Below are 26,786 nucleotides of genomic sequence, written 5' to 3'. Positions count from 1 at the left end.
GTTTCAAATACGTCCATCACATATCCGCCCCAATCACTACTTGTTTCAATTTGAAAAAATGAAATCTGTTTTATGGATGCTGTATTCAATAATCAGAATGGGACCCTCTTTTGCTGGGAGGTAGGTTGTTCAAACCCTGGCCGAAGTATATCAAAGACTTTTAAAAATGGTACACGCTGCTTCCTTGCTTGACATTCAACACTTGAAGGATAGAGCATGGACAAATAACGCTGGGAAAGCAATGGCAAATCGCCAAGTATAACCCTTGCCAAGAAACTGCTTCGGAAGCACAAACGTTCTGTAAAGAGTATGGTACATAAAAAAAAAAATGTATGATTGTTCAGTGCCTTCAGAAAGTATTTACATCCCCTGACTTTTTTCTCATTTTATTGTTACAACCTGAATTTAAAATAGACTAAATTGAGATTTTTTTGTCACTGATCCACAAATAATACCTCATAATGTCAGTGGAATGTTTTTGAAAGAAATTTTTACATAATAATTAAAAATGAAAATCTGAATGTCTTCATTCAATAAGTATTCACCCTTTTGCTATAGCAATTCAATTGAGCTCAGGGGCATCCATTTTCCTTTGATCATCCTTGAGATGTCTCTGCAACTTGATTGGAGTCCATCTGTGGCTAATTCAATAGATTTAACATGGTTTTAGAAAGAAACACACGTGTCTATATCAGGTCCCACAGTCGTCAGTGCATGTCAGAGCAGAAACCCTACCATGAAGTCCAAGGAACTGACCGTATAACTCTGAGATAGAATTGTGAGGAGGCATAGATCTGGGCAAGGGTATAAAATATTTTCTATAGTAGTGAAATTTCCCAAGAGCAAAGTGAGCTCCAGCATTAGGAAATGGGAAGAATATGGAATTACCCAGACTCTTCCTCGACCTGGCCGTCCGACCAAACTGAGTAACTGGGCAAGAAGGATCTTGTTCATGGAGGTGACCAAGAACCCAATGACCACTCTGACAGAACAAGAGTTCCTTGTCTGAGATGGGAGAACCTGCCGGGCGGACAACAGTCTTTGCAGCACTTCAAAAATCTCGGCTTTACGGGAGAGTGGCTAGACGGTAGCCACTCCTGAGAAAAAGGCACATGACAGCACAAGTGGAGTTTGCAAGAAGGAAGATGAAGGAATCGGAGAGCATGAGGCAAATTATTCCGTGGTCTGATGAGATGAAAATGGAACTCTTTAGCCTGAATGCAAAGCACAATGCCTGGTGGAAAACGAGCACAGCTCATCACCCATCTAACACCATCCCTACTATGAAGCATGGTGGTGGCAGCATCATGCTATGGGGATGCTTTTCAGTGGCAGGACTGGGAGTTTTGTCAGGAAATAGGGAACAATGAATGGTGTGAATACTCGAATAATGAATGTAAATATACAGGCAAATCCTTGAGGAGAACCTGCTTCAGAGTGCAAAAGACCTCAGACTGCAGCACAGATTTATGTTCAAACAGGACAATGACCCCAAGCATCTATCTATAATTCCAGTAATCTCTGTGTGTATGTATGTATGTATGTATGTATGTATGTATGTATGTATGTATGTATGTATGTCTGTGACCGCTGTTTCTCGACAACCACGGGTCCGATATACTTTAAACTTGCCAGGTATATTGCTGGGGACCCAAGGATGTGCCTTTTCAAGGTTTCATATTAATCAGACAAGTAGTTACCGAGCTATGTCCAAAAAACGATTCAACCAATCAGAGAGCAGCGAGCTATCACATGTGCCGAACGTGCCGAACAGACTCTGCCTCGGACAGCACATTTGAGAGCGTATTCATTTATTTCACGTTGGCAAACTATGTTGGCGTTAAACTATGTTTTAAAACTAATTACGTGCACGCTATGGCGATTTCTTTACCAAACTCCGCAAGCCGTTCGCTTTGGACCAAACCATTTCATGTAAATAGAGGGGGGGGATTGTCACCGTACTCGCAAGCCGTTCGCTTTGGACCAAACCATTTCATGTAAATAGAGGGGGGGGATTGTCACCGTACTCGCAAGCCGTTCGCTTTGGACCAAACCATTTCATGTAAATAGAGGGGGGGGGATATAATTTTAGATATATATATATAGTACGGGCATGCCCTAGTACAACCAATAGCGACACTGGAATGGCTTCAGAACAAGAATGTGAAAGTTCTTGAGTGGCCCAGTCAAAGCCCAGACTGAAATCCCATTGTGAATTTGTGGAAGGATTTGAAGATTGCTGTTCACCGACGCTCCCCATCCAACTTGACAGAGCTTGAGCAAATCTGCAAGGATGAATAGGAGAATCTCCACAAATCTAGATGTGTAAAGCTGATACAGACGTATCCAAAAAGAGTTGAAGCTGGACCTGAGCTATTGACTCAGGGTGTCAAATACATACTTATGTAAATTAATTACTTCTTTGTTTCATTTTTTATTATTTTGTAAAATTTCTGAAAACAAGACCGAAAGTCTAACAGCGGTGTAGCCGGGCTTGTTTGATACTTTAGTTAAAGAGGATAGTTTTACCTAGGTGGCGATACCAGTCAGCACATAATGTTAGTATTTAATTTTTTTTGAAGTGCTCTAAGTTTCTAAGCTGTCTATGACCATGGAAGTGAGGAGATTGCATTGAGACACTGGTTTATTCTATATGTTGGTCAGTTAGTCAACACTATCAAAGTGACACCTTTACATTGCAACAATATTTGTTAGAAGAGTTTGTATATTGAGTCATGAACCATACACCAATTCAATCCAGTGACATTGCAGTCACAACAAAGGGATTGCAATGTTACAATTATATTTACCATATTATTATTATTATTACCATTATTATTATTATTAACTTTATTATTGTGATGAAGACGATGTTGCTGTATTAATAAACGGAGGCTCATTCCTTACTCCCTAGATAATTAGTACACCGCTTCTCATGGAGTCATTCATGAACAATACACCGCTTCACCATACAGCGTAACTTTGCAGTCATGACAAAGGAATTGCAGTGAGTGTTATGATTATATTTACTATATTGTTATTTTTAACGTTATTATTATTATTATTATTACAAAAACACTACTACTGTAATAAAAGAAACCTGGGCTAATTTGTCCGAAGTGGCCTAAAGGTGAGGCAGGAAGGCATGAAGCCTAAGGCCTGTACCTACTGTGTCGTTGGAAGAGCCGTAATGCCTATGCTTTCTATATTTGATGGTCATTTTACAATTGGTTTGTTTGTGTTTCACAGAGAATGAAAAGCATAAAGATAGGGCATGGTAATTGTGATTTTTTTGACAGGTTCGACGATATGTTGGGACTGAATGGCATAGAAATCAAAATGGGTGTGTGTGTAGTCAGCCATCGTATGCTGTAATGACATCACAGACATAATCACATTGCATCACCCTGTCATGTGAGCAGATCCTCAGCTCTGATTGATATATGTTTATGAGGGACATACATGCATACATACATACATATGGACATATGTGCAGACAAACAATTCTAGGGCTAAACCGTAAAAAAAATCCATTTTGACATTGTGGGGTATTTTGTGTAGATCAGTGACAAAAAATCTCAATTTCATCCATTTCAAATTCAGGCTTTAACACAACTGTACTGCTGTGTATGGCCGAGTGGGCACGGCTGTTGCCAGGCCAAGTGAGGCCGCTGTGGGTGGGCTGAGTGAGGCCTGTCTTGTGTTACGTGCTCCTCCCCAAACCCCGGTCACAGTGTATCTCCTGCCCCGAGAGGAGTCACGGCAGAAAGATGTGTTTTTCTGTATGTCAAAGATCAATGGTGAAACCACACCAATTGTTACCAACAAACAAGTATTGTATTAAGATCACACAGAATAACAGTACAAAAAACAATAGTAATCAATTGTACAACAAATATATCATTCCCATGATGGTACCATCAGTTTCATACAATATAACTCACTGTGCTCCAAGTGAGCGAAAAGAACATCCCCAATGTCTCTATTCCGGCTTCAAGCCAAAGTTGATCCATGCTCCAGTGATAGTCAGAACGATGTCGAATCGAGACCAGAATCCCGTTCGGTTGACAGTGACAGTCACGCTGCCAAAGATGCGTAAAGGTGCCCTTAAGGCGACTGGGAAATCACCCCTTTGGATATGGACGTTCAACGGCTCCCTTTACGGCGAACTGCAAATTTCCACTCAAAATCCACGTTACACACACACACACCAGCTTAACTTCTGGATGCGGTGAAATGGTTGAAGCGAGGCAAAGAGCCCAGAGTGATGTGAAATCAGGCGCTAGAGAAAAACGGCCAATGGGCCTCTTCTCGAGGCGCAACTGCCCTCAAACAACGATTCTCTTCGGAATCAACCGCAAAACCTGACACGCAGGTTGATCTGTCACAGCGATAACAACTCTGTCACAGGAATCCCTTTCCCGGGAAACCCAAAGTTCACTCGTGACCCTCGTTCACCAACGTTTGCTCAAGACCTCGAAGCAGCTCGGCTTCTTGTCCGACTCACTCGCTCTGCCTCCTTTTCCTCTTCTTCCTCTTCGTCTTTGTCTGGTTCCAGTTTCTTTTAAAACATAAACTTTTTTTACCTTTTGAAAATAGTAATCTCTATTTCACTTAAACGACAAAAATAGTAGTACATGCAACCAAAAATGTTTACATTGGATGAGAACCACAACAACGGAAGTGATGAATCCGTAACACATGCCTGGAATAATGATGGTGCTTTTTCCTTTCCATGTGCCCACATCTGTGTATGAAAGACACCACAACAACAAAATGTCAAAAAAGTCAATGGGTGTGAATACCTTCCGACATACATACATACACTACATGACCAAAAGTATGTGGACACCCGAACATCGAACATCTCATTCCAAAATCATGGGCATTAATATGGAGTTGATCCCCCCCCCCCTACCCCCATGCCGCTTTAACAGCCTCCACTCTTTCGGGAAGGCTTTCCACTAGATGTTGGAACATTGCTGCAAGGATTTTCTTCCATTCAGCCACAAGAGCATTAGTGAGGTCGGGCACTGATGTTGGGCGATTAGGCCTGGCTCACAGATGGCGTTCCAATTCATCCCAAAGGTGTTTGATGGGGTTGAAGTCAGGGCTCTGTGCAGGCCAGTCAAGTTTTTCCACACCTATCTCAATAAACCATTTCTGTATGGACCTCGCTTTGTGCACGGGGACATTATCATGCTGAAACAGGAAAGGCCTTCCCCAAACTGTTGCCACAAAGTTAGAAGCACACAATCGTCTAGAATGTCATTGTATGCTGTAGCGTTAAGATTTCCCTTCGCTGGAACTAAGGTGCCTAGCCCAAACCATGAAAAACAGCTCCAGACCATTATTCCTCCTCCACCAAACTTTACAGTTGGCACTATGCATTCGGGCAAGTGGCGTTCTCCTGGCATCCGCCAAACCCAGATTAGTCTGTTGGATTGCCAGATGGTGAAGCGTGATTCATCACTCCAGAAAACGCGTTTCCACTGCTCCAGAGTCCAATGGCAGTGAGCTTTACACCACTCCAGCCGAAGCTTGGCATTGCGCATGGTGATCTTTGGCTTCTCTACAGCTGCTCGGCCATGGAAACACATTTCATGAAGCTCCCGACGAACAGTTGTTGAGCTGACGTTTCTTCCAGAGGCAGTTTGTAACTCAGTAGTAAGTGTTGCAACCGAGGACAGACGAGTTTTACATGCTTCAGCACTCGGCGGTCCCGTTCTGTGAGCTTGTGTGGCCTACCACTTCTCTGCTGAGCTGTTGTTGCTCTTAGACGTTTCCACTTCACAATAACAGCACTTACATTTGACCGGGGCAGCTCAAGCAGGGCAGAAATTTGACGAACGGACTTGTTGGAAAGGTGGAATCCTATGAGGGTGCCACGTTGGTAGTCACTGAGCTCTTCAGTACAGCCCATTCTACTGCCAATGTTTGTCTATTGAGATTGCATGGCTGTGTGCTTGATTAGATATACATGTCAGCAATGGGTATGGCTGAAACAGCCAAATCCACTAAATAGAAGAGGTGTCCGCATACTTTTGGTCATGTGGTGCATTAAGACCTGCATATATCATGTTTGCACTATCATGTTTGATGGGGTGGAAGGAAAATATTCAGAGTTGAGGGTGTACATGCAGGACAAGTGGAGGCGTTCCTCGATGGAAATTAAAGTGAAAGGTTCTGTGAGTGTTCAGGACGAAGGATGATCTGTGAGTTTAGAGACAGACTTGCGATGTGCGATGGACAGCCTTATGTGAAGCTATTTGGCCCAACTGGGACGTGTCTAATGCAGGGTCGATAACTTTGGGCGTACTCGGTGTATTGGTGGATGAGCTTCCTCAGGAAGCCGGAACTTCCAATGCAAAGATCATGAAGTGCACAGATGTTGAGGAGACGAGTGCCATTATCGTTCTCTGAAGTAGAGCATTACTGGGCCTATGATTCCTCTCATTTCAACATGATCTGATTCAATTGTTACACTGAAATCTGCAAGCAACTCAACCTGATCTTGACAGCTTGTCAGGCTAAATCAGAGGATAGCATCTCATAAAATGTGTCCTTGTTGGCATTGTTGTCCTCCTCAATAGGGGTATAACAGATTAAAATGGTCATATGTCCCTGATGTTGGAATCTAGCAGTAAGTAGTTGGGGTGATAATGGGTTCCCTCTGGTAAGGGGTTTGCTTGTTATCCAGTTCTGGGCAAGGGCCCTCTATCTTGATGGATGCTATCATTTCTGCTAGACCAAAGATAGTAGTAGTTCTCACTCAATATCTCATCGGAATTAAACACCCATGTCTCTTGGAGTCCAGAAAGGTTGATCTTCAGGAAGATTAGTTCTCACTATGTGAGCAGAATTGCACCATCTTGGCAGAGAGTGAGCACATTCGATGTTGCAAATGTAATTTTTTTTTTACTTAAGTTAAGTTTTATTTTCTGATCCAGAGTCGAGGGCTGATTCAAGAGTGAATATCCGGAAGGGTCAGTCTGCTAATTATCCGTAGACATTATCATAACAACAGCCAACATTCCTTGACCCAGAGGCATGCGGGGAGTTTGGATGGGAGTGGGTGGTATCAACCCTCCGCAGCTTAGCTGGGGAAGATTAGTTGGTGATGGTTATGTGTAAGGGGTGGTTTAAATCCTTGTCACCACAAGAAGGCTCTCCAGAAACTGCCCTGGGAGAAGTGCAGTTGGTATAGGAAAGCTATAGGAAGTATGAGCTATAGGAAATTTGGTAACAAAAGTGGGATAATCATTTGTAAAAAAATTGAGGATCACTCATTTCAAGGAAAAAAAAATGAAGAACAAAAAAATAATGCGACTCAGCTCAAACTTTAATTTGGAACATGTCAAAATGTTTTATTATCTTTGAGACATGATAAAGGCACCAGTATGAGCAGAATTTGCCATTATATCAATAACAAGAAAGAGCAATCAGAGATTGCAAACCCTCACCAGGATGGTTTCAGTGGTTTTTATGACTTTTGTGTTAAAACTAATATGGTGGCCAAACCACGTGACTGATGACATCATTTATTTTCTCCACTAATTTATCCCTAGATTATGCTCGAGAATTTCATCTTTTTTGGATGAAGTTTTGTACTTGTCAAATTATGATGTCATCACAACACCTGGTGTTGGGCTAGCGGCTAGGGTGCCAGCTTAGGATCCTAGGATCCTGGGTTCAAATCCCGGTCGATCACTGAATTAACGCCAGGGGGGTTGACTCAGCCTGTCATCCTTCCGAGGTCGGCAAATTGAGTACCAGTTCACTGGTTAATGCCCTGTTTGTCGTAAAAAGGCGACAAAAAGGGTTGGCGGCAGGAAGGGCATCCAGCCGTAAAACATTGCTTCAAAAAGGGGACCCAAAAAAACAACAACAACCACGGTCGCCGAAAAAGGCCAACCCCCGCTTGTGGGGAAAAATGGCCTCTAAAGGTGGTTTTTATTTTGTTTTTTTAAATGGAGGAACCTGTGACATCATCACTAACAGATGTTGTTCCACATGGAGAGTTCTTTACAATGAGCCATGTCTCAATTTTTTCTATTCAGCGCTTTCGGAGATATAGAGGTGCAACGTTTTTCGGTTGTTCCAAGATGGTGGCCGAACCACGTGACCTATGACGTCATAATCATCATCAAATTTTACAGGTGGAGTTGCACCTATGGTGAAAATTTGCTGTCAATCGGACCAACGGTTGAAGATAAAATCATATTAATTCTGTGCGAACAAACAAACAGATAAACAGACAGACAGACAGATAAACAAATGAAAAATCGGTCAGAGACCGAGGACTTGCCGGAATGTACTTTTTAATCGGCCATTTCGGACAAATATGGAGGCCGAACCACGTGACCGATGACGTCATCATTTTTTGTTTTCTAAACTAATTTATTCCTAGATTATGCTCCATAAATTTCATCTTCATCGGATGAAGTTTTGTACTTGTTGAATTCTGATGTCATAATGGAGGCACCTGTGACATCATCATTAACATATTTTATTCCCCATGGAGAGTTCTTTACAATGAGCCATGTCTCAATTTTTTCTATTCAGCACTTTCAGAGATATGGAGGTGCAAAGTTTTTCGGTTTTTCCAAGATGGCGGCCGAACCACGTGACTGATGTCATCATTATTTTTGTTCTCCACCAGTTTATGCCGACATGGCGCTCAAGAAATTGTATCTTCATTGGATGAAGTTTTGTACTTGTCAAATTATCGAATTATGACGTCATAATGGAGGCCTTGGGCCTAGAGAGTTAAAAATTGGGCACAGTCTATTCCAGGGCAAGACAAATATGTGTGTAAAGTACGGCGATTCTAGGTGCAACGATGTAGATGTAGTACAGCGCACAAACAAACAGACAGACAAACCAACCGATCAACATACTTGCCGGAATCTTTCTGGCAAGTAACAAAGGGACTCAAATGCAATACACACTCAGGCGAGGGTAATAAAGTGAGCCTGGAATAAGTCAAGACAATTAGGTGGTATCATTTTTTAAACAATTATTTGTCATTGATTCTTCATAATTTTTTTCAGAAACATTCCAGTATCTGTAAAAGTCGTTTATAAAGTTTGTATCAGAGTGGTATTGATGTATTGAAGTGAAATGTTGGCAATGTGGATCAAAGGTGTAAAAATAATGGAAATAGCAGAGAGGAGAATGATACAATTGATGAATGGATGGCCTCTGAAAGAAAGAATTCTGAGCTCAGAAATCAAGAAGAGATTAAAATCGATACTAGTGAAGAGAGACTTTCGAATAGAGACTCAGTTGGTATGGTCACGTGCAACGAAGGTCAGAAGATGCTGTAAAGAAAGCAAAAACGTTTGTGGTAAAGGGGAAGAAAGCTGAGGGAACATCCTAAAAAAGTGGATTGAATGTGAAGAAATATATGGATTATTGCAGTTTCCATAAAACTGAGGTAGTGGATAGATCCATGTGGTTTAATGCCTTTATTTGCTTAACCCCTTGAAAAAGGGGAAAAGGCTCATAAAATGGTTGTTTTATTCCGGGGGACGAGGGTGGGTGTCAGGGTGAGGGTTGGGATCCTCCGTTGCTCTGAGAGCCTTCACTGCACCCCGGTTGCGTCCCAGGTCCTTCTCTCTCAATGTTACCTTGCTGGATTATGGGTTCCTCCATTCCTCATTTATGCTAATTTAGCTTGCTCGCCTTGGCTCAACATAGTTGCATTTCACTTTATCTAAAAATTTCACTCGAGCTTTACAATATTTCCAGACACACTGGTCACGTCCCAGGTTTTAATCCCACTCCTGACACCAGTTATGACAGACATGGGATTCGGGCTTCATCACAAGGGGGACTTCTCGGACTCTCCCCAACCTCCATCCATGCAGGCCACCGTGCTGCGGATAAGTCCACGGCCCTTCGAGTTCTTAAGCAACTACGAACACTGATTGAAACCACCAAACCTGGAAGGGTCCTTGCTCTTTTACAAACGCATTACCTTTCCAGCGGTTTGCCGATGCCAATTGGGGTACTACGTACCTTCAGAAACCTATGTGAATAACTTATGTTGCACTTCAGCTCTTTATCAACTTTTTATAATTTTGTATTCCTATGAGAGCTGAAAAAAAATTGGATTTTATTTTTTGATGATGACATTTGAGGAAAGCAGTTGTAAACATCTGAACCAGTTTAGGTCACATCATCAAATTATGACTTAAAATATCTTTGATTTATTACATCAACTTCCACATTCTCTTCAATGTCATTCTTCCCTCCAGGTTTTCAAGACAACTGTTCACCACCATCTCAGATCTGCCATCCAAAGCCATGATACTTTCTACCCCCATTATCTCCCTAACTCCAAAGCCCACCTCCTCCCAAATTTCCAGTTTTTCCAAACAGTTTGCTTTTGTATTCATGTTGTCCACCCCGTGCCTCCTCCCCTACCATTCTTTCCTCCCCAAATCCCTTCTATTTTATCCTTCAACCCTGCAGTTCGTGTTTCCCCCTCTTTCTACTGTTACTTTTGTTCTGTTGCATCCTGATCCGTTCAGTGTTCTACCTCTTTAATGAACCTTGACTTTGTATCCAAAAAACCTGATGTAAATCTTGAGAAAGTTAAAATTTCTGGAAGCGATAAGAAGTATGGATTGAAGTATGGACTTGAAGTATGGATTTAATATTTAACTCCCTCTCTCCCACCAACCGTTCACCATCAGATTTTTTAATTTTTTTATTTTTGCATGATGACTGTGATGTAAATATCATGCTTAGATATTCTTTAAAATATATCTGCTCACCTTCACTCCTTCATTCCTCTTTACTCCCACTTCTAGAACAAACTCCCTCACTCTCTTCAATCCCACTCCTCCCTCCAGGTCTTTAAAACAGCTGTTCGCCACCATCTCTTATCTTCCCCCATCCAAAACCTTGATCTTTTCTACCCCCGTTAATTCACCCCCAGATACACTTTTTTTGAAATACCAACTTTTTTCCTGGAAGCCCTTGCAATGTCCTTGTGTTTTATACCTCAACCCCCCCCCCCCCACCCCCCCCCTACGCCCCCCGTCTTCCCTGCCTCCTCCTCCCCCCAAGCCCTCTCCCTCCCTCAGATCTCCCGATGTCCCTGTTCTCTGCTGTTGTACTTGTGTGCTTCCCTCTCTCTCCCCATCTTGTCTCCCGCTCCCTTTATTGTAGGTTTTGTGTCCGGTTTTTTTTTTTTTTGTAATTGATGTTAGCTCTTACACGGGCCTCGATCTTGTATACAAAAAAAAAAATACATTTTTATCCTGTCATATAATACATTCCATATGATTTCATCTGCTCTGTATTTTGTTACTTCTATGCCAGATTGGTGCCTTCAGTGAAATGGCACTTGGGATGTGTCCTGTTGGCCAGGCTTCTCACAAATATAACACATTTAATGTATTGTTATCCTAACACTTCATCTGTTTTTGTTGTTGTTCTTGTTGAAATGTTGATTTTTAAAATAAAATATTGGTTCAACAACACATGACAAATTTTCAGTAAATATAAAAAAGATTATATTTGACATTAAATTGCGATGTTCCAGAAGCGCTGAAATGAAAGAGTTGAACTCTCACCCTCTCATCACCATGCAGAAGACCAGCTCCCACTTGGGTTTCCAACAATTGAGGGAGGTCCCATCCGGCGCACAGTGGAGCGTACACGCATGGCGACCCTGTCCTGTGCGGTGCGTGGACATCCGAAACCTCACATCACATGGTACAAGGACCACCTGCCTCTGCAGTTGGACCAAAGAAATGGAAGGATAAAACAACTGAGGGCAGGTACATATTTATTCATCTTTCTACTCACCTGTTTAACTGTTTTGCTGTGATATTTGTCCGTTTGCCTTTTTACCTTTTATCATGTTTCTTGTTTACCTGTTCATTTGTAATTGTTTGCTTTTTTCATATTTTTGTCTGGCGGGCAACATGGCCTGTAGGTACACACACTCGCCTCTAAGCTGCCTAGCCTGGGTTAGAATTCCGACCAAGCTATAAACTGGCATCCTGGTGTTTCACAGGCAAGGTGATTCATCAATGTGTGTACCGTCCCTCGGATGGACATTAAACTGGTCGACCCGTCTTTCCCGGCATTAGTTGGTGGATATTAAAGATCCCAAGTATCCTTCGCTAAAAAGTAGTCATAGTTGACCAAGAAACCCCCACAACCAAAGGCAAGTGTTGTAAGCTAAGGGATGGCAACATAATGTAGTTGTTAGTTTGTTAGTCCGATATTTCATCTCATGTTGATTGGAATCCCACTAAAGAAACTGCCCTCCTGGTTCAGTGCTGGCCAGGTGTGCTGCTTTTAATAATGCTGTACTTCAGACAGAAGACTTAGTCAGCTGTCCCATTCACATTTAATACGTTGTGGACATTAAAGGTCCATTGATAGATCTTTAAAAGAGAAGGCCATTGCAGACCAGTACGAAAGATAAATTCCCTGCTTAGTTGTGAAATATGTAAGGTAGTTATAAAAAAAGGATTTAGATGTTGTTAGTCTTGCCCCAAAGAGGTTGCAAGATTATTGTAGCACCCTGTCTGTCTTTTTGTTCTTCTGTCTGTGTGTGTCCATGTCGATATATTTTCTCTTCCATTTTTTTTTTCTGCAACCAATTGTCGAATCGATGCAAAGCTTTAAACATAGCAAGGACTAACTGACATCATAGGTCACATGTTATTACAGCCATATTCGATTAAAGGAAAAGAAATTGGACATCACTGAAACGGCACATGGCACATGTCATCAATTCCCCATGAGGGATATAAGGTGATAACGATGATGTCAAGTGGTGAAGTGGTATATTGGTTGAATTTACATCCTTATCTGAAAAATCTGAAACTTCATATGTCTGATCTACGACTCAATTTGAGTGAAGAATTAAACTTAAGAATTAAGAATTAAACTTAAATTAAATTACTAATTACTTAAAATTATTTAAAATTACTAATTAATTTAATTACTTAAATTAAAGTTGAACTGAAGAATTAAACTTAAGACCACCAAGACCCCTGAAGACCCAAAATACCCTTAAAGACCCCAAAGACCCAAAATACCCTTGAAGGCCCTGAGGCTCAGAAAGACCCTGAATACCCAAATGGCCCCAATGACCCAGAAGACCCCAAAGACCCCAAAGACCCAAAACACCCCAAAGACCCAAAACACCCAGAAGACCCAAAACATCCCAAAGAACAAAAACATCCCAAAGACCCCAAACACCATGAAGACCCAAAAGACACAAAAGACACCTAAATGGTCAAAGATGTCTATCCCTCTGAAATGACGTGTGGTGAGGCGCGCGGAGTGCGCCGAGTCACGCTAGTACATATAATTGACTAGCCATGGGGAGTATAGTTTGAAAAAAATAACGCATTTTCATCTTCATTGACACAATTTAGCTTTAATGTGCACAAAAGCAGTTGATAAATATCCAAATAATCAATCAATATAACCAATAAAGCTACGGATAATGGCAATGTATGTGACATGATAGGGTGCATGGATGATGCAGGTATTTTGGCCATAATAGCAGTAGGCCATGAAAAGGTGCATGGATGGTGCAGGTATTTTGGCCATAATAGCAGTAGGCCATGAAAGGGTGCATGGATGGTGCAGGTATTTTGGCCATAATAGCAGTAGGCCATGAAAGGGTGCATGGATGGAGCAGGTATTTTGGCCATAATAGCAGTAGGCCATGAAAGGGTGCATGGATGGAGCAGGTATTTTGGCCATAATAGCAGTAGGCCATGATGGGGTGCACGGCTGGAGCAGGTATTTTGGCCATAATAGCAGGAGGCCATGATGGGGTGCATGGATGGTGCAGGTATTTTGGCCATAATAGCAGTAGGCCATGAAAGGGTGCATGGATGGAGCAGGTATTTTGGCCATAATAGCAGTAGGCCATGATAGGGTGCATGGACGGTGCAGGTATTTTGGCCATAATAACAGTAGCCATGATAGGATGCATGGATGGTGCAGGTATTTTGGCCACTAGCAACGGTACCCGCCCTATGGGTGGGGCTTCAATTGGGAAGCTGAAATGAAAAGGCAAAATATCAGAAATTGCCCAATATCAAAATATCAGAAAAATATTGAAGGCAGAAATTTTTTATTTTAAACGATTCATATAAACATCCATCAAATCATATCACACGTAAATCATCAAAATCAAACCAGTATCTTTAGAATTTCAATAAAAGCCACATCACTGTTCATATTGGTAAATATTATTCCATCGTGTTTCAAATCGTGATATCAACTGTACGCTTTTCTTTAGGGAAAATAATTGAATGATATTGTACCTCTTCTTCAGCTTAGAACTTCAGGATAGACGACATTGCTGATAAAAGTTCCTTTTCTCGAATTGCAAGAATATGTGAATTGTGATTGTGTTTCAGTGTGATGTTTGTGTGGCGACGGGCGGTGTGTACAAAGGGCAGGGACTTAATCAACGCGAGCTGATGACTCGCGCTTACTGGGAATTCCTCGTTCGTGGGACACTGTCTCAAGCCCCAGTCCCCATCATGGATGGGGCTCCGTGGTTTACCCGAGCATGACGGCGAAGGGCAAGGTACATGCTGGCCTGTCCAGTGTAGCGCGTGTGCAGCCCCAGACATCAAAGGGCATTAAACGTTCATTAAACATTAAACGTTCATGAAAGGATTATGAAACGAAAAACATTAAGAAAATAAGTTCACACCGTCACGTCAAACACTACCGTGAACATATACATCGTCACAACATCGTCACAATGAGACCATCGTCACAATGAACGTTATGCGAATGCGAATGTTATGCGGGAGTCCAAACCTGAGAATGCTGGAGACCAAAGCTGAAATTGGGAAAACTAAATAGCCTATTTTACTCCTGGAGATCCCAAGATTACCCACCCAAAATATCTTTGCGATCGGTTCAGCAGTTTTTACGGTACCTTTGAACAGACAGACGGACATTTGGTGAATTATAGTAAGATAATAGCAGTAGGCCATGATAGGGTGCATGGATGGTGCAGGTATTTTGGCCATGGTAGCAGGAGGCCATGATGGGGTGCATGGATGGTGCAGGTATTTTGGCCATGGTAGCAGTAGGCCATGAAAAGGTGCATGGATGGTGCAGGTATTTTTGCCATAATAGCAGGAGGCCATGATGGGGTGCATGGATGGTGCAGGTATTTTGGCCATAATAACAGGAGGCCATGATGGGGTGCATGGATGGTGCAGGTATTTTTGCCATAATAGCAGGAGGCCATGATGGGGTGCATGGATGGTGCAGGTATTTTGGCCATAATAACAGGAGGCCATGATGGGGTGCATGGATGGTGCAGGTATTTTTGCCATAATAGCAGGAGGCCATGATGGGGTGCATGGATGGTGCAGGTATTTTGGCCATAATAACAGGAGGCCATGAAAGGGTGCATGGATGGTGCAGGTATTTTTGCCATAATAGCAGGAGGCCATGATAGGGTGCATGGATGATGCAGGTATTTTGGCCATAATAACAGTAGCCATGATAGGATGCATGGATGGTGCAGGTATTTTGGTCATGGTAGCAGTTGGCCAAGATAGAAGCATGTTATCCACAGTGATCAATTCCACAGTGATTCCACAGTTATCAATGGAATCTTTGTTCAGAATGAACGCGATGCTATGTGCTCCACCAGTGCCGTTCTCGTTAGAATACGCGAATGGTAATAATGTGGTTGGTTAATTAAAATACAAGTAAATTGATAGATTAAGCTTTTGGGCTGTGGTAGAGCACAGGCAGTCATGTAAAGTCGTAAAGGTATCATTTGTATTCTTTGTATTTTTACAACAATTTCAACCTTTGCACATTTACATTTTTCATCTTAGTGTCTTGTTTTTATTGTTATGAATTATTGATGAACTTAATACTGTATTTCCCAGTTATTAGTTTTAATTGTAATTTTTCTACTTTTGTTAGGCCATACACTGTGAATAATTCCCTTGTATAGTGAAGGAAATATAGATAGTAAAGTATATGTACCCATTTGCACAACCAGGAACGGACATTTGGTGAATTTTCTGCGTCTGCGTCTATACTTTGGGCAAGCTAAATTTACGAGCAGGAAGGGACAGGCACATTAATAATGAAAGAGGCACTAATACTGATGAGATCAGTCAGGGACTTACTGTTGTTAATGATTTAAGAGCCTGCACATTTGTTCTTTCTGGGAAGATGTCTGTTATCAAAGACATTTTCACTAATGAATTGACCACAGCAAGCTGAATTGGATATCTAAAGATAGCTGAAAAGAGAGACGTTTCCTAAGCTTCTTGTCTTGCACTATTCAGGACAATCACAAGAACACTGGACATCAAGGATTAAATTAACTTATAGTCAGACATGGTCCATAATTGGCTCACGTGACTGATGCTGATTGACTTGCATCGACGCATGTCATAGCTGTGAGGCACTGAAGGGAACCAAGACTTCCCACAATGCTGCAGTTGCATCAAAACGAGTGACGCATTTGCACGAACTCTTGATTATTACGGTTCACCAAAAACACCAAAAAAATGTTCCATCACTTCCGCATGGTATCAGTAATGGGCACTGTGCAACGTTAATTAGCTAAGTGGTTGAGTGAATTACTGCAGTCAGTTCTTGATGAATTCTCTGAATAGTACATGTGGTGGGACTAATTCAGTCCCACACATGACAAGGTTGTCCTTATCGACACCTTCTGAACAGAGCCTTGGATATGTGTTCACTGTGAAATATTGCTGCAGAGATCAAGCATATCAAACCCATTATGTGTGGCAATGGGTACCCCAAGCAGCGAGTCATTGTTCGGTGCGTATACCCGAAAATTGCCAACTGCTCGAAGGATGCCATCTTAAGATCTGATGAGTATCTAGTTTACTTAAAGCTGCCTTGGCGATGTTAAATTTACAACGAGAGCTTAAGGAAGTGGTCTTGCACTGCTTTCATATGGTTGCGATGTGGGTGGTATTTAATACACACAAAATGCTACCTCCTATTCAGAAAGATGTACTGCTCATCACGCAATTTAATAATGCTATAAGATTCAGTGCCAGTGTGACGCCAGGTAAGTGGGCTTTACATCCCAAAAATTGTAGGAACAAATAAAGGAGCACGTTCCATTGATGATTCATGGGAGACAATATACAGGTCATATTCACCTAGCTCGCACAGGCAAAAACCCAACCAAGATGCTTATCCAAAATCTGAGATCGGGTAGCATCTGCTGAACAATCGAGAATGTGCAAAAAATGATCGCACTGGACGGTTTCACATTGTTGCCTGAGCATGGAGTGTAGCACGTTTATGCATAATTGAAGCCACACACACACACACACACACACACACACACACACACACACACACACACACACACACACACACACACACACCTGTTCATTGCAAGCAAAAAGAGCTTGGGCAAATGCTTCACTTGTTTTGATGCAACTGCTGCATTGTGGGAAGTCTTGAACTCCCTCAGTGCCTTGCAGCTATGACGTGCATTGACATTAGCTAATCAGTGTCAATCACGTGAGCCAATTAGCGACCTCATCTGAGTATAATTCCCTTTGATTCTTGATTTCTGGCATTCTTGAGATTGCCCCAAAAGGTTTATGCAGATTCCTCTTTTCAGCTTTCGCAGTACCAAGTGATTGTTCAAGAATTGGATACGATGATCTCAAATATTGTTTTCCTTATTTGTCCTTAATTGATATTTTAAACAAATGCATGGTTCTTTTTGAAGTATAAACGAAGGGATATGTGTACACATGAATATATGCACACATGAAAACTAAGGGATGTATTAACCGCAAAAAAAACATTTCAAGCAATGACTTGATTGAAACATGGTCATCGTAGGTCCTGCTTTATACATGCATGAGAGTATACGGTATTCGATTTGGTGTGCATGGTGTGCATAGTCCCAGATGATAAATACTGTTGCTGAAATGTTTAACTTTTTTTTTAATCTCGAACTTTTACTGGAATTGGTGGCATACTTCATTTTTTGACCCACCAACAGTCCAACACACATAATTTTGTCTGATTAATGCGTTTTTGTTTCTAACATTGTTCATGTGTTTTCAAAATTGAACTGGAATATATTGTGATCTCCCTCTCTCTCTGTCTTTTCCCATCCTCTCTCGGGCCTCCTTCCCACTTTACCCACTGCTCTCCAGAGACATTTGGTAAGTGCTTGCTCTTTAATGGTGCTTTCACTTGTGGGAAGGGAGAAAGTAATGGATGGACCATAGGAAGAAAAAAAAGAAAGAAAAAAAAGAGGGTGAATTGGGTGTGGTTGCAGGGTGATGTAGCAAAGGGTAAGTTGAATGATTGAAAAGCTGGAGATCATGACATGGGTTCTTTGATTAATGTAAAGATATGATCGGCAGGTTTATAATATGTACTCGTGTTTCATCATCGCTTCTAGCTTTTATTTTTGTTTTTATAGTGTAGCAATTGGAGAGATTTTCACTTTCCCGTACCATGGGCCACATCTTAGAAAGTGAAAGAAAGCAGCATGACAGCACTCAAGCTAAATTTATTAAATTGCCCTTCGAGCTGACTGGTTTCATTTATTAGAGTGCTATTAAATTTCAAAAACTTAGGGAAAAAAAAATATCCCAGAAAAGGCCCTTCTGACCCGAAAGCGACATGATACTAAATGGCATACCCAAACTACCACGTCACCTCCAATTCAGGATGTCTTCCATGGAGTTATTCAGGTCTTTTTAAAAAAGACCGATATTTAGAAGGTCACAAGTAAAGGCAAGTGTACCTCCGATCAGGTTTCGCCCTGATTTGGGCTCATCAGGATGGCAAACGGCACAATCGTTTACTTGTGACCAAAACCAAATTGGCTGAATATAAATTAAACCCCCTAAATTGGAGAAGCAGAAAGGCACGGGTCGAGATAACAGATCGTACAACAATAGCCATTATGGGACTCGATCTTTGCCTGAAGGAAGAGATAAATTGCGCAAAATAGATGAAAATGGATGGTAGGTGAGTTTGGGGGAGAGATTATAACAACTGGAAAGGCATGTCGCATGACCTATAGGAGAATGGTGTATGGGACATTCAATGAAACCATTTAGGGGAGATGGGGAGCAGCCAAAACCATTTTGCCTGTGAAATTATGGAGATGAATCTTTACTTCATCAACTTGGTTTGATGATTTTTTGTGCTTAAAGGAGAACCCAAACGCATTAATTTTTTTCTTCTGAAAACCATTGAAAAATATTAATCACAATCTAATTTGAACGAAATTTTATTTTGACATTTTTTGTTAATCACAAAAAGTCAGTTTTGATTTTCAATTTCACCAGTGACGTCACATTAAGAACTCGCCTTCATCCGAATGGCGATTTACATAGAGAACAGTATATTTCGAGCTCGGATTCCGATACTGATTCCATCGTCATTAGCAACTCTGAAGGTTCTCAGTATGTTGAAACTGATCAGTGGGATTTTGAAGAGATTATTGGAGGCAAAATTAGTGATGGAAAAGATTTTGGGGGAATTGCGGAGTGGTATCGTTTCGAGCCCTGTGCGAGCGATTCAGATGGAGATGGTGTTGGTGCAGATAGTGGTACATTATGTTTGCAGTGCAGATGAAAACGCTGGTCGCATGTTCACGAAAGATTAGTGTATTTTATTTTTCTTTTCAATTGACGGTTTATCAGGGATTTTGCATTAATTGATCAATCGGTTATATTACACCAGAAGAAATATGACATTACACAGCATGGACAGGACACAGCACAGACACTGCACAGGCACACTCGGACATTGCCTACCAAATGGGCAATGAATACTTTGTCCCACCAAAACAGGCTCACCCGGTGTCCTGAATGTTACAGGATCATCCCATTTCAAACTTTTCTCGGTTTCTATTTGTGTCTGCGGTCATGCTGTGCCATGTCACATCGTCGTGTCCGTGACATGTCCGTGCTGTGTCATGCCATGTCGATGTCCCACCTCAATGGAGGTAGGGGTGGTGGTGAGGTGAGATCAGTCGTCGGCAGGCCAACCCATGTTTGATTCACCACTCAAATCACCTGTACACGTGCTGGTAACTGGGTAGAGATGGTCTCACAGTTTTGAGAAACAGCCATTTTTTCTGCTTACTCGTGGGGATGGCATCCTCTCTTCATCGTGGTTGATAACCACAAGATCTATAGTCATCACTGTTGTTTCATAATAGTGCTCTGTCAAATGCTCCAAGCAAAAAAGCGAACATTTTGTAGGCCCGATACACACTCGGGTATATCAGGCAACCCTCTTCTAATTTCTGGCAACCCCCGGTTCTTTCGGCCATTTGTGTGGCATGAAACCGTCTAAACTTGTATTACTACAACCACCAAGGATGCATCGACTAGGCATATTTATAGAAATTCGAAAATCATTCGCCGTTTGAGTTCAATCATACTGCGATGTAACCCGTAAACAGGAGAGATATGGCGGTCGATTTCCTAGTGTGACGTCACGACTAAATGTGAAGATCAAGAAGATTCAACTTTTAATTGCAAAATTACCTACTTTTAAAATTGTAATTCAGAAAAACACACATACCTATTTTGTAGAGTATCAAAGGATAAATTAGCGTCGAGGTGGTCTGAGCGTTTGGGTTCCACTTTAATTGTGCCGTAGTCGTATTGGTTGATGCAGAACATACACTTTGAGTAACCAGGAACTTCATTGGTTTAAGAAGTTGTGAAATTGCTATGTTTGAGACAAAAGATAAAATAACAAAAAGAAAATAGTGGAACAGAAAGGGTAAGACAGATTCTAACCGTGTGCATAATTTCTGCTCATTTTACAGATGGAACTCCAATACGTGGTGAGTATAAATGTCCACACAAAAACACTGGTATCACAATGTCATTAAAATGACATCAAAATACCAGTTTATTTAGTCTATGAATTAATATACGCTAGAAAACTAGCTTACTGCGTCCATGAATGAATATCTATCCATAAAACTCAGTCCATATCTCGTGAAAAACTAGTTTACTCGGTCCATGAATTAATATCTAGCGAGAAAACTAGTTTACTCGGTCCATGAATTAATATCTAGCTATAAAACTCAGTCCATATCTCACGAAAAACTAGTTTACTCAGTCCATGAATTAATATCTAGCTAGAAAAATCACCACATGAACCCATATAGAGGTATGTAATATATTGTTTAAAAAATTATGTGATTCCTTTAAATAATGTATTTGTTCAACATACAATTGAAAAGAGCTTAAACAATTATTCGAGTACAATTATAATGATATTTAAATCATTGATACCGATTACGGTGGTAGAGTTTGCTGAGATCTATATTTTCATTAATCTGCATCATATTGCAGAATCTTTTCATAATTGGTTCAAATAACAAATTGAGCCTCAACTTTTGGAAAAAAAAAATTGACGAATGCTTGTTTCATAAATTGTTTGAGCTGGGTGTTGTATATTAAAAAAAAATTATATTTAAATACTCACAAGTACATCAAACAAGAGTGATCAATGTCTTGATTGTCCGTTGAGTGCAATACTCTCAATATCCTGCAGTGTAATGCTTTCTCTAATCTTCTTAGTTGTTACAGAGCCATTCCAGTGCATTTTAGTCTTGGAAAACATGCATTATGCAGTTCCTAAATTATTTGGCCATCTGAGTTGTGGCCCATGTTTTCAAAAAAAACATTTTTATCTTCCAATTATCTTCTTCATTATTCTTCAATTCCAATTATCTGCTTACATTGTCAGCAGGCAGTTGCTAACAGCTGCCATTTCATTTCCATGGATTGCTCGAGCTATTCCCAGAACTAGCAGAAAGCTCATGCTCTCTACTATATCATGCAATTCCATGGTTGTATATGTTCAATGTATTCTGTACGGAACTGAAATTTCTTGCTTTTGCAAAGTTATTGGTAACTATGTCAAGCTTTGGTAATTTACTGATTGCTCCTTCTCTGTACCTGCACACTAAGGTAAGTATCACGAACGTAGGCAGATGATGGCAAACCCGATCAATAATTATCTGACCAAAGACCTTGTCTCGCACTGAAAGCAGCGTCACCTCTCGGAAGTTGTTACAGTCCTGGCGATCACGAATCCCTTTCCAGAGAGGGACAACAAGGCCTCTCTTTTTTTCTTTTTTCCTTTTTTGTATACAAGATCGAGGCTCGCGTAAGAGCGATCAATCGATCAGTCGAGCGAGCATCAATCACGAAAAAAAAAAACCGGAAACACAAAACATACAATAAAGGGAGCGAGAGACAAGATGAGAAGAGAGAGGGAAGTACAACAGTAGAGAACAGGAACATCGGGAAACCTGTGGGAGGGAGAGAGAGGGAAGCACACAAGTACAACAGCAGAGAACAGGGACATCGGGAGATCTGTGGGAGGGAGAGGGCTTGGGGGGAGTATGCATGGGAAGGGGGGGGGGGGGTGGGAGAGGTAGAAAACACATGGGCACTGCTAGGACTTCCAGGAAAGAAGTCTGTATTTCAAAAGAGTGGATCTGGGGTGAATTCACGGGGGTAGAAAAGATCAAGGGTTTGGATGAGGTAAGATAAGAGATCGTGGTGAACAGCTGTTTTAAAGACCTGGAGGTAGGAGTGCGATTGAAGAGAGTGAGAGACTTTGTTCCAGAGGCGGGAGTAAAGAGGAATGAAAGAGTGAAGGTGAGCAGAGAGTCTTGATTTTGGCAGTTTAACCATAAGAGGGTTGCTGGCAGATCTTGTGCGACCTGTAAGAATATTTGGGGGACAGGGCACAGATAGAGCTGGGGGATCTAGGCCGGATAGGAGTTAGTAGAAGACAGAAAGACCACCTACCTGCTTGCGGTGAGTGAGTGAAAGGCCCTCACAATCAGCTTCATCGTGGGAGATGCCAATGATTCTGAAAGCTTTGGTTTCAACAGCGTGAAGCCAAGCTAGCTGTGAGGCAGGAGCACCAGCTCAGAGGGGAGAGCAGTATTCCATTGAGCTGTGGATGAAAGCCTTGTATGTGGTGAGGAGCTCAGGTGTGCCAAGGAAGGACTTCGCACGACGGAGGATGCCCAGTCAGCGACTGGCTTTGGAGGCCAGCTTGGAAATGTGGTTTTCACAGGAAAGATCATGGCAGATAGTGAGACCCAAAATCTTGAGTGACAGAACTTATTGGAGAGGATTGTTGAGAAAGTAGATGGGAGGGTTGTCCAGTCGGTCTTTTCGGATGGAGGTAGTAAGAGTGTGAGATATGTCAGGATTGAAATACATGTTTCGCTTGTTTGACCAGTCTGTGATTTTGTCCAGGTCTGCAGAGAGTGAGGAGGCTGCAGACTGCTGATCTGAGTGACGAGGAATGGAGCAGCATCGAGTGGAGTCATCAGCAAAGAGATTGAGAGGATTTTCCAGAGAGTCGGAGAGATCATTGATGAAGACCAGAAAAAGCACAGGGCCCATAACACTGCCTCGGGGAACTCCAGCCTGAACAGGAAGGGGAGATGAGAGAAATCCATTCAGGGCCACATGTTGACTTGGAGCAGAGAGGAAGTCAGTAAGCCATGCATGGAGATTTCCATGGATACCATAGGAGGAGAGTGTGGTGAGCAGAGCGGGGTGCCAGACCGTATCGAAGTCACATGATATGTCAAGGGAGACAGCTCTAATTTCCTGTTTGGCATTGAGGACCTCCATCCATTGTTGAGACAGCAGCAGCAGCATGTCCAGAGTAGAGTGACCTGGTCTGAAACCAAATTGATGATCAGAGATCAAGCCATTGGAGAAGTGGAAGGATTTGATTTCCAAAGCAATGATGGATTCCATGACTTTTCTGATAATTGGGAGCAGGCTGATTGGTCTGTAGTTGCAAGGATACTGTTTTTGCACCCTTTTTGTGTAAAGCGGTAATTTTGGCTGATTTCCAAATTGATGGCAGATGATCTTGAGCAAAAGACAGGGTGAAGAGAATAGAGAGAGTGTGTGAAAGAGAGGGCAGTGCAAGGAGAGTGAGGAAGAGAGTTTTTGATAAAGATAGCAACCCCACCACCAGGACGAGGCTCAGGTCTATCATACCAGAGGAGGGAGTCACCAGGATGAGATATTAAGGAATCAGAGACATCTTGAAGGAGGAAAGTTTCTGTTAAGCAGATTACGTCTGGTTTGTCAGAAGCAACCTGTATGGAGAAATCAATCAGGTTTGAGCGAAGGCCCCGGATGTTTGAGGTCCATACCGTTAATGAGGAGAGAGGGGGAGCATCGGGTGCCGGACAGGGGAGGGGAGGGGTAGGGTCAGATGAAGGATGAGAGCGGGACATAGGGAGAGCTGTTGATAGTGTCTCAGATATTGCAGAAGAGATAGGAGAAAGGGAAGGATGAGGAGGGAAAAATGTTTGATCGTGATGGGATGAGGCACAGTGAGGAGTTGTTTGAGGGGGGCAGAGGAAAGTATAACATTGGAGGAGGTGGAGGTATGAAATAGAAGGGAGACAAAGTGAGGAGGAGGCAGCTTTGAGGAAGAGGGAAGAGGGAAGAGTGGGTAGGGGGGAGAATTGGAGAAAGATGGTAGGGGGGAGATTTGGAGGGGAGGAGCGAGGGGGGAGAATTGAAAGGGAAGGGTGAGGGGGGAGTTTAGTAGGGGAGGTGTGAGGGGGGCGTTTATAAAGTGGATGATTAATGAAAAACGAACATTTATTACAAACTGGGTTTATTGTGATTTTCAAGTCAGAGATCCGTTTAAAAACGTTAGAGGAGGGGTGGAATGAAGGTGAGTTTTGAGAATGTAGGGAGGAAGAACTGTAATAGTTTGAATATTTTTTTTGAAGTGGCTTTAATTGAAGAGGAAATTGAAAAAAGCCTTTTAAATTGGAAGAAAAACAGGGTGTTGTAATAAGCTACTGAATAAAACACTGCAGCGGAAAGTTTAATCATATTTAAATAATATGTAAACAAAACCGTCAAAAACAATCTGGGAAAAGTCCCTAAGTGAGGACGTGGACTTGAGAAAGAAGGAGAATGGGTTGAGTGAGTATGAAGGAAACTGGAGTTGGAAAGGCTGGAAAAATAGGAGATAAAGGGGGTGGGGCACAAGGCGAGATGAGGGGGCGAGAGAACAAGCACGTGCCAGCGAGGAGAGAAAGAATTAATAAAGGGATTAATTTTTATTTTTTATTTTTGGGATTTAAAACGTTTGAGAAAGGATAAGATGTTCTGTGGAGGTAGGGGGAGAAAAGAAAATCAAAGAAACAAGCAAATACAGCGAAGGAAAGAACTTATATTCACAATGTACTGACAGGGGGAGGGAGCATAGATAGACCAGGCCGCGCATGAGGTGCGAACAAAAAACGACTAATTACACACAAGTTTGCAATAATTACAAACCAAAACTAACTAGAAACACACAATAACACATATGCAATAAAATAACCAGTGGAAATTCGACAAAGACACGAATGGTAAAATACTCAAACTTCGATGTCGTGGAGAGATCGAAGCAAGCCTCCTTGCTCGAGGGAGCGGAAGCAGAAGTCTCAAAGGGAACTGTGCTCCAAACGTAGCCTGCCCATCACCATCAAACAGAGTCTGCCTCAATACTTTGCCTATCCTTTGGAGACTAAAATGACAATATGGGTCACTGATCTGAGAATGGTGGAAATTCTTTTAGCCGCTTCATGAAAGCTCATCAAATCCAAGATTCCCTCACTGGATCTGTCCTGTTTTTCTGTTGTCATTTCACAACTATGTTATTAATAGTGTTATTACTCCATTCCTGCGTCTTATCCAATCATTGAAAAACCACTGAATCTGACTCCACCACTGAAAAAAAAATATCCTACATATGCAATTTTGCTGCTCCCTCTTGGATGTGTATTGTCAAATTTGTGATTGTGTACGTCTCTGGCCTAACTCTCCAGGCCTCACCTACAAGGTATGCCTCACTGGACATATGTCTGACACTTATTCATTTTTTTACCCAGGTAAACTCATTTATTCTAGAAATTTCTAGCTTCAAAAATTTATCTTGTACAGTTCTCATCTTCTCAAAAAACGTTATTCAACACGTAAAAGAATCACTAACTCCTTTTGCCTGTTATTTCCTTTGTTTGTTCATTCTTTATCCCTTTCATTCTCAATAACCCCTAATATAATTGATGTTCTTCTTACTTTAATAACACTTGATTTCCTTACTTATAACTGTTCTTACCAAGCATGAAAACCAATAGTAATAATTATATATACCTTTTGCCAATGGATACAAGGTGCTGAAATCGGTGTCATGGATAATTCCTATAATCAGTGTCCTGGATATTCATGATTCAAGATAATTTATTGTCTGTGGTATATACCGTAACATAGAAATTTGAGCAACCCTGGCATTTCAATTACAAAACAATCTGAGGAATGTTGACGGCAAGGGATCAGGGATTCAGCGTCATATGCTATCATCTACCATCTACCTATACTATTCTATCTATATATAATTAGCCGAACCACAAAATGTGATCGTATCCACAAAATGTGATCGTAGCCACAAAATGCGAACCACATTGCACCCATTGGTTGGACAGCTGGCCTGACTCCACCCACAATTGGAATCTGACTCCACCACTGAAAAAAAAAAAATCCTACATCTGCAATTTTTCTGCTCTGTTAGGCCCAAGACATATTCAGAAGTGTTATATTCACAATCACCATGCCCTCCCTATTACTTTTCTCTTCAGAGTGAAAAAGACCAAAAGTGACTGTTAATTGCATTATTAAATGTCAATACGTTGCAACCCATTGGTGTCAGGT

The 26,786-nt window shown here is 41.6% G+C and overlaps 1 protein-coding gene across 1 annotated transcript in view; it reads left to right on the top strand.

Moving 5' to 3' along the window:
• The window catches only part of LOC137424305 (receptor-type tyrosine-protein phosphatase delta), a 413,851-nt gene that overhangs the window by 86,463 nt on the left and 300,602 nt on the right, over nt 1-26,786 (top strand). Inside the window, exons 5-7 of the mRNA XM_078772183.1 lie at nt 11,607-11,795; nt 18,198-18,206; nt 20,843-20,860. Of these exons, the coding sequence (XP_078628309.1) occupies nt 11,607-11,795; nt 18,198-18,206; nt 20,843-20,860 (216 nt within the window). The remainder of the gene's footprint in view (nt 1-11,606; nt 11,796-18,197; nt 18,207-20,842; nt 20,861-26,786) is intronic.

Source organism: Myxine glutinosa, chromosome 1 (assembly GCF_964187855.1).
Source record: "Myxine glutinosa chromosome 1, kmMyxGlut1.1, whole genome shotgun sequence".
Lineage (NCBI taxonomy): Eukaryota > Metazoa > Chordata > Myxini > Myxiniformes > Myxinidae > Myxine > Myxine glutinosa.
The sequence above is the reverse complement of the archived record's forward strand: the minus strand, read 5'-3'. Positions and strand labels throughout refer to the sequence as shown.